This window comes from Humulus lupulus, chromosome 7 (assembly GCF_963169125.1).
Source record: "Humulus lupulus chromosome 7, drHumLupu1.1, whole genome shotgun sequence".
Lineage (NCBI taxonomy): Eukaryota > Viridiplantae > Streptophyta > Magnoliopsida > Rosales > Cannabaceae > Humulus > Humulus lupulus.
The window spans coordinates 163,818,903-163,835,051 of record NC_084799.1 but is presented as its reverse complement, the minus strand read 5'-3'; the positions used below and the strand labels follow the sequence as shown (position 1 = coordinate 163,835,051).

The window sequence follows — 16,149 nt, the reverse complement described above, 5'->3', positions numbered from 1 at the left end:
AGATGAGACCGTCTTGGATGTTCTGGATCAGGGCGAAGCCTATGACTGGGCCTTTGTGTTGTAAACAGGGCTTATTTTTTGTTTTTATTTGTGTCACTTTTATGGACGCGGATGCGTCCAAGATAAATTTTTATTGTTTGCTCTTTATATATATATTAATTTTATTTCCTGTACAACGTTTTCCCTTTTTCATTCGTTTATTTTTCCTCAAAATCCAGTAAGTGTTTTACCACTCAGCATGAACATGAGTCGAATGTTGGGTCCCGGTTCCAACGGCCGGGACCACTAAAGAAATTTTGTAGGAGGAATTTAGCCTATCCAGGGAATCGTGTTCGGGTTTTGACGACCTGGACCATTTCATACTTACCAATATAACTTAGTTCGGGCTCCAATGGCCTGGATCGTTAGAGATTTCTTTTAGATGTGACTTAACTAGTTAACTCACTTTAATCTTGGTGTTCAGGTTCCAACGGCATGGACCGCTAAGGAGTTAATAATTATCATCAAAATTATTTGTCCTGATTCTGATGTTCAGGTTTCAACGGCTAGGGCCATCAGAGATTAGTTAATTAGCTTATTTTGAACCTAGGGGTTGGGTTCCAATGGCCTATGCCATTTATAAGTAATTTTAAACAACTTAGACCTAAGGCTCACGTTCCAATGGTTCTTGGCCATTATAGAGGAAACATGAATAGGGATTCGGTCATTTGAGACCACGCTAGGTCAATTCATTTTTTAGGTATTTCGTACCCCCGGACCATGTATGTTCAAGTTAGGATTGGGCCTGAGTCGTACGTCCTACTGGGTTTTATGCCCCCGGACCATGTATGTCTAGGTTAGGACTGGGCCTGTGTCGTATGTCCCTTTGGGTTTTGTACCCCCGGGCCATGTATGTCCGGGTTTGGACTAGGCCTGAACCTTGCATCCTGTTGGGTTTTGTACCCCCCGGACCATGTATGTCCAGGTTAGGACTAGGCCTGAGCCTTTCGTCCTGTTGGGTTTTGCTACCCCCAATCTATATAGTCCGGATCAGGACTAAACTTTGCATTTTGCATCCTGTTTTACTTGTTCGTATAGATGGTCAAACCCCCTAAGTGATCGAAGACTAGTCTTGGGTCACTTGTCAGTGGGAAAAAGAACGAAGACGGACGCGAACTTTTATTTCTTTACAATATTTCAGTATGATGTTTTGCACACACCATTTTTATTAAGTAAGAAATTGCCCTGGGGCATACATTGTTTACAAGAGAAATTAAGAACAGAATTAGGCCCTCCCAACTACTGATAGTACCGGTGGAGGTGTTCTGCGTTCCAGGCCCTTGGGACCTCTGTTCTGTCTAGTCGCCATAATCGATACGTTCCTGGACATACTTCATTTTGGATTTTGTAGGGTCATTCCCAGTTCGGTCCCAGAACCCCCACTCCCGGATCTTGGGTTGCAGGGAAGACTCTTCTAAGGACTAGACCACCGGTTTCAAATTTTTGACTTTTAACTATAGAGTTAAAGTGTCAGGCGATCTTTCCCTCATACATCTTCAGCTGAACCTGAGATTCTTCCCGGATCTCTTCAATGAGGTCTAAGGATTCTTGGAGTAAGGTGTGGTTCTGGACGGGATCATACGTGTCTCGTTTGTGAGACGGGACTGCCGTTTCCACTAGGATGACCACTTCACATCCGTATACCATTGAGTAGGGAGTATGTCTGGTAGACATTCTTTCTGTGGTCCAGTACGCCCATAGGACGCGGGGCAGTTCTTCTGGCCACTTGCTCTTGCAGACTTGAAGCTTTTTCTTTAATGTCTCCTTCAAAATCTTATTCACGACCTCTATTATCCTGTTTTCTTGAGGCATGGCAACTGCGAATAAGCTTTTGATGATGTCATGTCTTTCACAGAAGTCAGTGAAGTGGACGCTGTCAAATTGCTTCCTGTTGTCGAACACAATTTTGTGAGGGAGGCCGTATTGGCACACAATGTTATTGATGACAAAGTCCAGGTCCTTTTTGGAGGTGATGGTGTTCATTGGTTCCGCCTTGACCCACTTGGTGTAATAGTCGACAGCCACGATGGCATACTTTACACCACCTTTCCTGGTCGGGAGCGATCCTACCAAATCGATTCCCCATACTGCAAAGGACCAAGGACTGGTCATCAGGGTTATTTCCGTTGGAAGGGCTCACGGGATCTTCGCGTACCCTTTTCATTGTTCGCACTTGCGGACGTAATCAACACAATCCTTCTTCATCATTGGCCAGAAATATCCTTCTCTTAGGATTTTCTTGGACAAACTGAGTCCGGCTGTGTGATCTCCTCAAAAACCTTCATGCACTTCGTGCATGATTGCACTCATTTCTGTCCCGGACATGCATCGGAGATATGTCATGGACAATCCCCTGCGATAGAGTTTGCCATCCATCATGACGTATCTAGGAGCCTGGTACTGAAGTTTCTTGGCGGCCGCCCTATCTGTGGGCAACCCCCCCGTGGTCAAGTAGTGGATGAGAAGGCCCATCCGGGACATGGAGTAATCTATGGCGTTGATTGCAGGGGCCTGAATACTAGGTGTGGGAAGATGGTTGATCGGGACAAGCCCAAAGAGCTCTGCTTCAACATCCATGGCCAACTTTTCCAATGTGTCTGCAAACACATTTTGTTCCATGGGGATTTGGTGGATGAAATATTTCTTGAAGGATTGGAGTAACTCTTGGGCTCACGTCATGTAACGCCCTGGATAGCCAAGACCGCTACACTGTGTACTTATAAAGGTGCAAGACTTGCTAATCAAGTCATTAATTTAAAAACGTGTCACTAAACATGTATGAGCTAGGGTTAAAAAGGTTTTGGTCTCAAAAGTTTCATTTCATATAATTAAGCAGTTATATACATGGGATCCCAAAAGAAACAGAGTTTAAAAGTTGGATTACAGACTCCCAAAAATACAGACAATTGTCAGCCATACTAAGGCAAAATGAACAATTTCTAGGTCTCGCGTCCCTGCCTAAACCTCAACTGTGGCGGCTGAGCAGCTGGCCATGTACATTCCGCTCGCAAAGCTCTCCAAATCAAGGCTGATCAAGTTTTCCCTTGCCTTTACCTGCACCACATAGCACCCGTGAGCCAAGGCCCAGCAAGAAAACATGATGTGCAACACAACAATAATAATAGATAGTAAATTTATTAAGCATGAACTCTCATCAAATAATCCACATTAATCATTCAGCATATATTCAAAATCATGGATGAAATCAAACACTTATAACATTCATATCACATAATAATCAGGGCAGACAACTTAGGTCGCACCCTCTATTTATCCCACTGACTCCAGCCTGCTTAAACCGAGCTCGGTGCATATTAAGCTGTCCTCGACTACCAGTGGCCAAGCCGCGCCCTGTGCGCTAGTGTAACCCTTGGCACCCATAGGACGTTGGTTCACTAATTAGCTTGCATGGCATAATACCATCCTTTCAAGCATACACAATAGGGAACCCTTAGTCCCATTACAGATATTCAACCAGGTGCAGTTTTCTTACCTTTGATCTTTGCGGTTACTGATTACGAGCAACACTCTTCAAGCACAATCCGTTCTCGAGCCCTAGCTTTTATCACCTAGTCACAACCAAGATATTGGGTTCCATTAATATTCAAATAAGGGTTTCCAGATACAAAACTAACTTCCGGGAAATCAAATCCCACCAAGCACGGTGGTGAAATAGATCTCGACCACACTAGGCTTGATTCCATGCTTAAAAACCCTGAACGTTCAAGTATGCATCTAAGGGCTGCGGCCCTTGAAGCCTAGCTGCGGCCCTAACCTCAAAACAGAACCAAGGGCATGCTTGAAAGAAGACACGCGCTGCGGCCCTTGCTTTGGGCGCCGTAGTGCTCACCCTTGGCCGAGCCCTCCTGGCTCATCTTCATCCTAGGGCCGCAGCGCTCTAGAACAAAGTCGTGTCCCTTCCCTTCGTGCCCAGAAAACCCACCATTTCCAACATCTAAACCTCATCCAAAGCCATCCCAAAGCTTCCCAATTCAAAACCCTTTAATCACAACACTTTTATCATGATTCTAACAACACATCCCAATAGAAATCCAGCCCAAAAACCTACTAGAATCCCATTTTCAATTTCTGAAACTCAAGAACTTCAAACACTAAAACCAACCATACAAACTCAGATTGAAACCTCTAAATCATGAATTGAAGCTTACCTCTTCTGCTGAACCACTTCTCCAAGCTAATTCCCAAGCTTTCCACCTTAATTCTGCCCTTAAACATCAAAATCACAATTACCTCAATACCCAGCCAAATCTCATAATTTCTAACCACAAAGAAGGGAATTCAATGCTTACCTTAGTACTGATTAAGTTTCCTGGTTGATTCTTGAGCTAAGCCTCTAAATCACTCTTTCAATCCACTGAATTCCAGCTGAATTCCAGCTCAAATCCTCCAAATTCCTCTGTTTTCTTCTTGTGTTTTCCTTGAGAGAGAATAGAGAAACAAGGCTAAGAATAAAGGGTCGGTCTAATTTCTTTCTACTGTTTTCTATCTCTTTGTAAGTCTATCCTTTATCACTTAGGGCAAACCCAAGGCTCGGGGTGCCGGAAACGTCCCCGAGGGCAAAACGGTAATTTTCCCCAATATTCCCGCCTAGACTATCTAACCTTAAATATATCTCCATATATTTATTTTCATAACTCGGTAGTCTAAATAACTACCCGATACCCTAAATACCCCTGACTTATCCAAAGTCAACCATTAAGCCCCGTTGTGACTTTTCACGCTATCTAGCCCTAGGATCGCCTCGAGTCGTGCTCTGCAGACCTACCCACATAATAATGTGGTTCTCATAATACCATATATATATCACATTATCACCAATAAAATCATACAAGCATTTTAATCATACAATTATGCATTTAAATCAATAAAGTCATTCAAATCACATTTGACCCAATAATGCCCTCCCAGCACACTAATCAAGGCCCTTAAGCCTCATTAGCGAATTTGGGGTCGTTACAACTATCCCCTCCTAATGAGAATTTTGTCCTCAAAATTTATCTGAATAGCTCGGGATATTGATCCCGCATCGTTGTCTCCAACTCCCAGGTCGCTTCCTCGACCTTACTATTTCTCCACAACACTTTCACTAACTGAGTTGTCTTATTCCGTAAGACTTTGTCCTTCCGATCCAAAATCTGAACTGGTCGCTCCTCATAGGACAAGTCTGTCTATAACTCTAAGTCCTCATACTTCAGCACATGTGTTGTATCAGAAACATATTTCCGCAACATGGAGACATGGAATACATCATGAACTCCTGACAGCGACGATGGCAAGGCCAACCTATAAGCCACCTGTCCAATCCTCTCTACAATCTCGAAAGGTCCAACAAACCGAGGGCTTAGCTTGCCCTTCACTCCAAATCTCCTTACTCCTCTCAGTGGTGAAACTCGAAGAAACACGTGGTCCCCAACCTGGAACTCCACGTTTCTACGCTTAGGATCAACGTAGCTTTTCTGTCTACTCTGCGAAGCAAGAATTCTAGCTTGAATCTTCTCAATAGCCTCATTAGTCCTCTGAACCATATCTGGTCCTAAGTACCTCCTCTCACCCATTTCATCCCAGTGTATGGGTGACCTACACTTTCTCCCATATAAAATCTCATAAGTGGCCACCCCAATCGTGGACTGATAATGGTTGTTATACGAGAATTCAATCAACGGTAAGTACTTACTCCAAGACCCCTCAAAATCAATCACATATGCCCTAAGCATGTCCTCCAACACCTGAATCGTCCTCTCAGACTGTCCATCAGACTGAGGATGAAAAGTTGTGCTAAACTTTAACTGAGTCCCCATAGCCCTCTGCAGAGCTCCCCAAAACTTGGAGGTAAATATAGGGTCTCGATCTGACACAATAGACTTCGGAACCCCATGGAGACGAACTATCTCCCTTACAATTCTGCATACTGTTCCACTGTAAAGGTCGACCTCACTGGCAGAAAATGAGCTGACTTGGTGTATCTGTCCACTATCACCCACACCGAGTCATGAAGTCCAACTGTCCTGGGTAATCCTCCCACGAAATCCATCATAATGTCCTCCCACTTCAACTCTGGGATACCCAAAGGCTGAAGCAATCCTGCTGGTCGCTGATGCTCAGCCTTAACCTGCTGACATGTCAAACATCTAGCCACATACTCTACCACATCCTTCTTCATCCCGGGCCACCAATATAATGTCAGTAGATCCTGATACATCTTTGTGGTATCCGAATGAAGCGAGTATGGCGTAGTGTGAGACTCATCCAGTATCTCTTGTCTGACCCCCTCATCTGCCGGAACACAAATCCATCCCTGATATCAAAGCAAACCTGTCTCAGAAATAGAATAATCCTTAGTTGTCCCCGCTAAGACATGCTTTCTAACCTCCTGCAACTGTGCATCCACTAACTAACCCTCCTTGACCCACTCTAACAGGGTCGACTGCAAGGTAATATTAGCTAACTGGCCTACCACTAGTTCTATCTTTGCCTTGGCCATCTCATCAGCTAACTCTCTCGAGATCTGGATGGAACTATACAACTGTCCTGGGGCCCTCCGACTCAACACATCTGCCACCACATTGGCTTTCCCAGGGTGGTAAAGGATATCACAATCATAATCCTTAACCAGCTCCAACCAACGTCTCTGCCTCATGTTCAGATCCTTCTGAGTAAAGAAATACTTCAAACTCTTATGGTCAGTGTATATCTCGTAATTCTCCCCATACAAATAATGACGCCACACCTTCAGTGTGAATACCACTGCTGCTAGCTCAAAATCATGAGTAGGATACCGCTGCTCATACTCCTTTACCTGCCGAGATGCATAGGCTATAACTTTCTCATTCTGCAACAACACGCAGCCTAAACCCATCCTTGATGCATCACAATAGACTACAAACTTTCCTTCCTCCGAAGGAAGACTCAACACAGGTGCAGAAATAAGTCATCGCTTCAACTCTTGAAAACTGTTCTCACACTTCTCTGACCAAACAAAATTCTGATTCTTTCTTGTCAACTCTGTCATCGGTGAAGAAATCTTTGAGAACCCCTCTACGAACCCTCTATAATAACCTGCCAATCCAAGGAAACTCCGCACCTCCGAGGCATTCCTTGGCCTCGGCCAATCCCTTACTGCTTCTACCTTGGACGGATCCACCTTAATCCCTTCTACACCAACTATATGCCCAAGAAAAGTCACCTCTGGCAACCAAAACTCACACTTCTTAAACTTGGCGTACAAGTGATGCTCCCTTAACCTCTGCAAAACCTGTCGGAGATGCTGCTCATGCACTGCCTCTGAACTGGATCAAACCAAGATGTCATCGATGAAGACAATGACGAACTAGTCCAAGAAGTCCCTGAACACCCTGTTCATCATATCCATAAAAGCTACCGGGGCATTGGTCAGACCAAAAGACATGACCAAGAACTCATAATTCCCATACCGTGTCTGAAAGGCCGTCTTCGGTACATCCTCATCTTTGATTCTCAGCTGGTGATAACCAGATCGAAGATCAATCTTTGAGAACACCGTCTTTCCCTGCAACTGATCGAACAAATCATCAATCCTTGGTAGAGGGTACTTATTCTTGATAGTCAACTTGTTCAATTCTCTATAGTCTATACACATCCTCAAAGTCCCATCCTTTCTTCTTAACAAACAACATTGGAGCGCCCCATGGAGAATAACTAGGCCTGATGAACCCCGAATCCAGAAGTTCTTGCAACTGTATCTTCAATTTCTTCAACTCTGCTGGTGCCATCCTATATGGTGTCCTTGATACTGGCTCTGTCCCATTTGGTGTACGAAGCTTCATTTCATGGAGCCAATTCAAAAGGATGGTCAGATAGTTGCTCAACTGGATGTAGATGAGATCGAAGTCGAAGCTTCCTACTGGAAATCTGCTTTGATTTGTGTGGTGATTGGTGCTAATCCTCCACTAGCAGTATTTGAAGGATTTATCAAAAGGATTTGGGGAAAACTTGGAATAAAACGTGTGGCTATAATGAATGCTGGTTTTACGATGGTAAAGTTCAAGGATGAAGCAACGTGAGATCTGGTCTTGGAATCAGGGGTGATTCACTTTGATAAGAAACCAGTAGTCCTTCGGCCCTGGACGACTGATATTGGTTCCTTAAAGTCAATTAAATCGGTACTAGTGTGGATCAGGCTTCCTGACCTTGGTTTACAATATTGGGGAGTAAATTGCTTGAGTGCTCTTGTAAGTACAATAGAAAGGCCTATAATGATTGATAAGATAACCAAAGATAGATCTATGATTAAATTTGCTCGTGTTTTAGTGGATATGGAGATTTCTGAATCTCTTCCCCAATTTATTAATTACCTCAATGAGAGAGATCAAGTTATGGAACAACAGGTTGAGTATGAATGGTTACCTATGAAATGTTCGCACTGTAAAAAGCTGGGACACACGATTGCTACCTGTAAATTTGATTCTGAAGCAGTTTGGAGGAAGAAGGATACTAAGAAAACACCTGAATCTGATCCTGCTGAGAATATGGAGAATGCTACTATCCAAGATGTTGCTCTGGTAAATTCTACTCAGTCTCAATCACAGCAAATGGGAGTGTCTCAACCAGGTGAAAGTCCAAAAGAACAAGTGTGGTCCTATCCGAAAAAATCTGGGGCCCTGAAACCAGCAGACCAGTTTCCACTTCAGCAAACCAGGAACTCTTTTAGTGTTCTTCAAGAGCAGCAGAAGGTATTGAATGACTCATCCCAGAATTTAGACTTGAATGGAGATCTGCAACATATTGAGTTGGAATGTTAGAGGATTAAATAAGAAGAATAAGCAAATGTCAATCCTAGATGTCTGTCGTTTGAATAAAGTTGGAATTGGGGCTCTCCTTGAAACAAAAATCAAGGGAGAGAAGCTCAAGTAAGTTATGTGTTCTACATTTGTTGGTTGGGATTATTATAGTAGTTTGCATTTGGAGGGTAGAATCTTATTGATTTGGAAGGCTAGCTGGGTTCGTATTGAAGCTATCCAAGAAAATGACCAATTTTTCCACTGTAGGGTTCGAATGTGCAACACTAATCAAGATTTTAGTCTTACTGTTGTGTATGATTCCAATCAGTTGGAGGCTAGGAGGTCTCTTTGGTATGATTTGGCTAATTTGATTTTCCCAGTCAAACCTTGGGTCATCTTAGGTGACTTTAATGTTGTTTTTTTACCCTAATGACAGAATGGGTGGGAGGCCTATTTCGGTGAAAGAACTAGAAGATGCTAGACAGTGGCTTGACCTTGGTTTGGTGGAAGAATTAAAAATAATGGGATCTTACTATACATGGTCTAACAATCAAGAAGAGGGAAATCGTATCTACTCTAAGTTGGATAGGGTGTTCTCTAATGAGGACTGGTTGGACTCTTTTCCTAATGTTACTGTTGTTTCTCACTGGGAGGTGGTTTCAGACCACTGTGCTATTCTTCTTAAGCAAATATCAGTTAAAAATGAGGGGGTTCAACCTTTTTGTTTCTATAATATGTGGGCTTCTCATCCTCAGTTCAGGACAACAGTTTTGGCCAACTGGTCCAAAACTTTAAAAGTTGAGGGATGTGGCTTGGAGCAGGTTGTTTGGAAGCTTATCCGCCTCAAGCATGTGTTGAAGAAGTTCAATTGGAGGGTTATTGGAGATGTGGTTAGTAACTATGAGAAAAGTAAAGTTCGTTTTCAACACGCAAAAACTAACCTCTATAATGACCCGAATAACAGTTGTTTGTGTGCTGAAGAAAGAGAAACTTTTCTAGAGTTTAAGAGACAGGAGAAACTTTATGCCAGTTTTATTTCTCAAAAGAGTAAGATTGATTGGCTTCATTTTGGTGATGAAAATTCCTCGTTTTTTCATGCTAGTCTGAAGAAAAAAAAAGTTGCTAACAAGATTGTGTCTTTTGTTTCTGATGGAGGTCAAGTTGAAGATGACTATCATAAGGTTGTCAATCATTATTTTACAGCATTTTAAGAATTTCTTGGGTTGTTCAAGTAAAGCTTCAGGTTATATTGACCCTATCACTATAGCTCTGGGTCTGGTTTTGAATTTTGATGCCCAGCTGGAGTTGATCAAACCTTTTTCCATTCAGGATGTTAAATCTGCTATGTTCAGTATTAAATCTATAAAGAGCCCTCGCCCTGATGGCTTTGGGGCTGGCTTCTTCAAAACATTATGGAAAGATATAGTCAAGGAGGTGTCCCTGGCAGTGCTTGATTTTTTTGAAACCGGGTATATTCCTAAGTTTCTAAATAATACTATCTTAGCTCTCATACCTCAGGTCGATAATCCGGTTAATACTGCTGACTATAGTCCTATTGCTTGATGTACGACTATTTACAAATGCATCTCTAAAATGCTTTGCAGTAAACTTGCTTCTATTCTCCCATCTCTAATCAATCAAAATCAGGGAGCTTTTATAAAGCGTAGATCACTTGCTTATAATGTTCTCATTCTTCAAGACCTAATTAAGGGTTACAATAGGAAACATTATTCTCCTTGTTGCTTGATGAAGATTGACATTAGTAAAGCTTATGACTCCATAGATTGGGACTTCTTGGAGAATTTTTTGAAAGCTCTTAGATTTCCTAGTCGATTTATCAGATGCATCGTGGTCTGTTTAAGAGGAACTTCCTACTGTTTGTTGATGAATGGTCGGATTCAAGGTTGTTTTCAGGGTGGTAAAGGGCTTCGACAAGGTGACCCTATCTCCCCAATGCTCTTTGTAATAGTGATGGATTACCTTACCCATTTATTGCTTAAAGCTTCCAAGGAAAAAGACTTCAGATTCCATCCTTTATGCAAATCTCTAAACCTTATTAGTCTTTGTTTTGCTGATGATTTACTTCTAGTTTGCAAAGCTAATAAAAATTATGTACAGATTATTCAAAGAACATTTGAGGTCTTCTCCTCTTCCTCGGGTCTGGTTATAAATAATTATAAGTCTCGAATTTATTTTGGAGGAGTTTCTGATCCTGTTAAAGACTCTCTCTTGAAACTTTCTCAGTTGGCTGAAGGGGTCTTTCCCCTGACTTATCTTGGAGTTCCATTGAGACCAAAAAAATGGAAGGCAATTGAGTGTGATCTTATCCTTAAGAATATCATATTGAGGTTACATGTCTGGGCCAGTACACATCTCTCTTATGCAGGTCGGGTTCAATTAGTCCATTCAGTTCTGTTGGGAATCAGAAATTATTGGATGAGCATTTTTTTGTTACCTGAGGGTGTCATTAGAGGAATTGATCATCTATGTAGGAACTTTCTTTGGGGAGAAAAAGGTTCCCGAAGTAAATTTTATCTTTCCTCTTGGGAACAAGTTTGTCGTCCAAAAAGTTATGGTGGTTTGGGTTTTAAAGAGGGGCCTATCTGGAATAAAATTCTGCTAGCAAAATATATCTGGGCTGTCTCTTCTAAGCAGGACTTACTTTGGGTGAAATGGGTGAATTGTATCTACTTAAAAGGGAGTCAGATTTGGGACTATGTTTAGCAGCATGATACAAGCTGGAACTGGAGAAAGTTGATCAAACTCAGCAAGTCTTTATCTAATTCGATTTTGGACTCTGCAGTAGTGCATGGGAAACTTCAACTGAGTAAGCTTTATTACTTGATCATACCTGGTGCTCCAATTAATTGCATGAAATATGTTTGGTACAACCTTTCAGTGCCCAAGCACAGGTTCATATTGTGGCAAGCAATAAACCAGAAACTGCTCACAAGGGATTTGCTTTATTCTTGTCTGCTTTATTCTTGTCATCTGTCTATTCCCTGTTTGGCCTGTCCGGTTTGTGCTATTGAGGTTGAAAGTCATTCTCACCTCTTTTTTGATTGTGAGTTCTCCAAGAGAGTGGTTCATTCTGTCTATGGTTGGCTGGGAGAGCTTATTTGGACTGAGAAATATGAGGATTGGCGTTCTTGGCCGGCTGAAGGTAGAGGAGGTTGGCTGTCTCGGCTAGTGACAACGGCTCTTGCTGCCACAATTTATTTTATCTGGTCCAATAGAAACAAATGTTGCTTTGAGTATAGTTGTAATACTATTTTTTAGATTGATTCCTTGATCAAATTTTCTATTAAAGCTAGAGTTCTTAGTATTAGTACTAAGAAGTTGTCTTCTAGAGAGAAACAATTGCTTCATTTTGTCTCTAGTTTGTAATTTGAGGGGGAGTTCTTGCTCTGGCCTCCTGTTGTATTAGCTTGTTTGATCAATATAATTTTCTCTTCTTGATCAAAAAAAAAATCAATGGTATACTAGGAGCTAGATATAGTTAAAAGGGTAAAATGGTAATTTTATTCCATTTTAATTATGAACCATTAATAGAGGATTAACGTTGTATGTAATGATTATATCAATGGACATTTTTTTCTTTAATAAAGTACTCTGTAAATATATGTCTATAATTATCAAGAGTTTAATCTCATAATTATAGTGGAGTAATCATGAGATTAATAAATATGATTATTTAATCAAAGAGCTTTGATTAATAATTTAATATTTATTGGAGTTTGATATTATAGGTCCATAGGTCCCCAAAGTAGTTCTATCAACATCATATCAATGTAAGAATTGATACAAGAGTAAAACTTTAATTTGGAAATTTGAGAAGAATTTTATTCTTCAGTCCAAAATATACAATTATATGATTGTTATCCCTCAAAAATACGAGGATGACGTGGCGAATGAGAATGCGACGCGTGACATCACAAATAAGGGAAAAACGACAAAGTATTGAGAAAAGACCGACGGGCAAAAAAGATAGTCCAGGACCTATGGGGAAGAAGACCAAGCCTAAACCCCCTAGGGGTGGTCGGCCTGACCCCTACCCCTAGGGGTGGTCGGCCTAAGCAGGCCCAAGAGCCCTAGGGGTGGTCGGCCCCAACGTATCCAAGAAAGTGGTCGGCCTGACCCCTACACCAGGGGTGGTCGGCCCCAGTATGCCCAAGGATCCCTAGGGGTGGTCAGCCTGACCCCAACCCCTAGGGTGGTCGGCCTGACATGCTCAAGAACCACCTGGGTGGTCGGCCAACCCTACTCTCCATATGGTGGTCGGCTCAAACCCCAAGTACACTTCATTGATAAATACTCACTCTCATTCAAACCAAAGGTCATAGGCCTAGCACCCAAAGAATCAACAGGTCCAGCACCCAGAAGGTCATAGGCCTAGCACCCAAGCTCGGGTCGTCGGGCCTAGCACCTAAGTCTCACATACCAACAGAGACTTAACATCTTCCTAGAGGTTTCTATCATGCATTATCCACCATGATCTAGAGAAAAAATGAGAAGACCTATGATCTCATAATCATGGGGAGGTGGACACGTACCTCCACTACCTAATAATCATGCACCAAACCAAGATCCAAGTACTATTGTTCATATAACAGCCCGTGGGTATTATAAATAAAGGACCCAGGGCTTCATTTCAAAATAAGGTTTTTTCTGGAATTTTGGAGATCTAAAGAACATTTGGGGAGAAATTTTGGGCAAGTGAGAATGAGTGAATACTTTTGTTCGATAGTGTAATTGTCAAGTGATTCAATACTAAAAGCTAAGTGGATTAGGTTATTACTATTCATCATAACAGGGCTGAACCACTATAAAATTTCTGTGTGTTTACTTAAGATAATCGTACTCTGTCGTTTATTTAATTTATTTCATTCAAAAGGTGTCGTATACTGTACATACGACCGTTGGTCAATTTACGAAATCAAGAAACACACTTTCATTAGTTTACGATGCCTCCAAAACCCAGTCAGACAAAGAAGACTGCTTCCAGGGATTCCACCACTCAGGATCCCATAGATCCCGTTAACGAACATCAGGTGGAGGTTGGAGATCAACCTGATGTGGAGGATCCACAGGACACTCACCAGGAGGAGATGGCGCAATTTCTGGTGAGGCAGGAGGCCTTTGCTGCAGAAATTTCCCTTCAGAGGCGACTATGGAATGGCAACAACGGAAGATAGACGAGCAGGTCCAGAGAATGATCGAGAGGGAGTAGGAAGCTGACCAGAGACACCAAGATGCTGCTATGGCCTTGGAGGTGGCTACTCAGTTAGCCTGAGCTAACACTGAAGCTGCTACTCAGACAGTGAGGGAGGCATAGGCCAAAGCAACAGGAATGCGAGACAACAGTAACAGAGAGTCCCAGGGGAGGAGTGGAACCCCAAGGACACTCTCAGAACCACCTTCCCAGAGACAGGATGAAGAGGCACAGTCCAAGACTACCTCCTCCATGACTAAGAAGAATAACACTTCATCTCGGAGTAGGAGTTTTACCAACCCGAAGGCCCCCTCCTTGGGGGACTGACGAAACAATGCAGGAGATGAGGGTCAAACATCTGAGAAGCGTGACAGGAATGGAAATGGCCGCTCAAAGTCTCAAAGTCATGTAGGAGGAGAGGCTCGGGGACAGGGTCGCACCGAAGGGGCAAGGCAGACTTACCACCCCTACACCCTCAATCTCGCAAGGGAAAGGAATCGATGAATAACACCAATACTATGTTTGATAGGTTGGGGAAAGATGCACAACCTCAGGATTTTAGGGAGGTCATCAATAGGAGGACCAGCGCTCAGGAGGGGGTACCAAGGACATCTGCCCCACCTAGAGCAGCGATCCCACCAGCAGTGCAGACTCAAATAGACGCACTCATTATGGTTGTTCAGGGTCTAACAAAGAAACCTTCAAACATCGAGCTGGCTCATAGAAGTGGGAGTCCTTTCAGTGCTAAGATCCAAGCTGCCCAACCACCACCGAAATATAAGACCTTGAAACTTCCTACATACACTAGGTAGGAGGACACATTGGGAAGTTCGAGGATCAGATGGAGTTACTCGGTGTGGAGCATGATTATAGGTGCAGGGTACACCCTACCATTCTCTCTGACTCATCTCAGGAATGGTATTGGAAATTCAAACCTGGATCTATCACTTCCTGGGAGCAGTTCAGGAAGGAATTCTGCAAGGTCTTTAGTGCCGAGCGAATTCAACCAGTTTATGACAATTATTTAGCTGACATCAAGCAAGGGAAAGATGAATCCCAAAAAGACTACATTCAAAGATTCATGAGAGAGGCAAATCGAGCATCCATAGTAGGAGATGAAGGGAAGTTCGTTGCCATCTCGGCAGGAATAATTTATCGTAGTCCTTTGTGGGATAGTATACACAGGAACCCTATCAACACCTTGCAATCATGAAGCTGGATGATGCTATCATGAAGGAAGAAAAAGGCATAAACCATCACACCACTGTTAAGGCGGACAAAAACAGCACAAACCCTCAGGGTGGTAGTAGGGTCAATAGTAAGAAAAAGAATACCTCAGGGGCCGAGCAGGGTGGAGAAAAGAAAGCTAAGTCAGCACCTGCTGAAATACAAGCTAAGCATTAACCCTACCAGCCCAAGTTCACCAATTATACCATCCTGACCATATCAAGGGCTAAGATTTACTTGGCAACATACCAGGAGGTACCATACCGAAAGCCACCACCCTTGCGTTCAGAAGGAAAGAAGGACAAGAATAAGTTTTGTCGTTTCCATAATGATTATGGGCACGACACAAATGAGTGCAAACAATTGAAGGATGAGATAGAGTTTCTTCTCCGATCAGGAAAACTCTTGAGGTACCAAGGCAAGACCGAAACCTTAAGCAGGAATCCAAAATTCTGAAGGCAAAGGAGTCCACAACTGGAGTCGGCAGCTGTAGACTTCACATTGGATACCATATGTGGAGGGCCCCACATAGTAGGCAACAGTAACAATGCCTGTGAGCGATATGCAAGGACCCTCAAACATGAGGTAGGGGAGTCTTCCCAGTGTATGGCAGTCGAGGAGTGGTCTCCAAAAAATCCAAGTATGAAAGTGAAACTCTCACTTTTACAGAGGATGACACGTGAGGTACCCCCACAATAACCCTCTGGTCCTTACCATTCAAATCGCCAATGCCCGGGTGAAGAGATGCTTGGTGGATACGGGAAGCTCAATAGATATCATCTACAAATCATCCTCGAGAAGATGAAGCTCACGGTCAAGGACCTGACACAGTGTTCCCAAGTGATATATGGGTTCATGGGAGAATACCTAGCACCAGCAGGAACTATCAAACTA

General features: G+C 42.7%; 2 protein-coding genes across 2 annotated transcripts; both read left to right on the top strand.

Annotated features, from left to right (window-relative positions):
- Positions 1-8,862: 8,862 nt before the first annotated feature.
- On the top strand, positions 8,863-10,379 carry LOC133792344 (uncharacterized). Its single transcript, XM_062230246.1, has 4 exons — positions 8,863-8,945; positions 9,084-9,158; positions 9,253-9,997; positions 10,116-10,379. Exons 1-4 carry the CDS (start codon positions 8,863-8,865, stop codon positions 10,377-10,379), a joined length of 1,167 nt encoding a protein of 388 aa, XP_062086230.1.
- A 30-nt stretch (positions 10,380-10,409) lies between these two features.
- LOC133792343 (uncharacterized) lies at positions 10,410-11,540 on the top strand. The gene has a single exon (XM_062230245.1). It carries the CDS (start codon positions 10,410-10,412, stop codon positions 11,538-11,540), a length of 1,131 nt encoding a protein of 376 aa, XP_062086229.1.
- Positions 11,541-16,149: the final 4,609 nt, after the last annotated feature.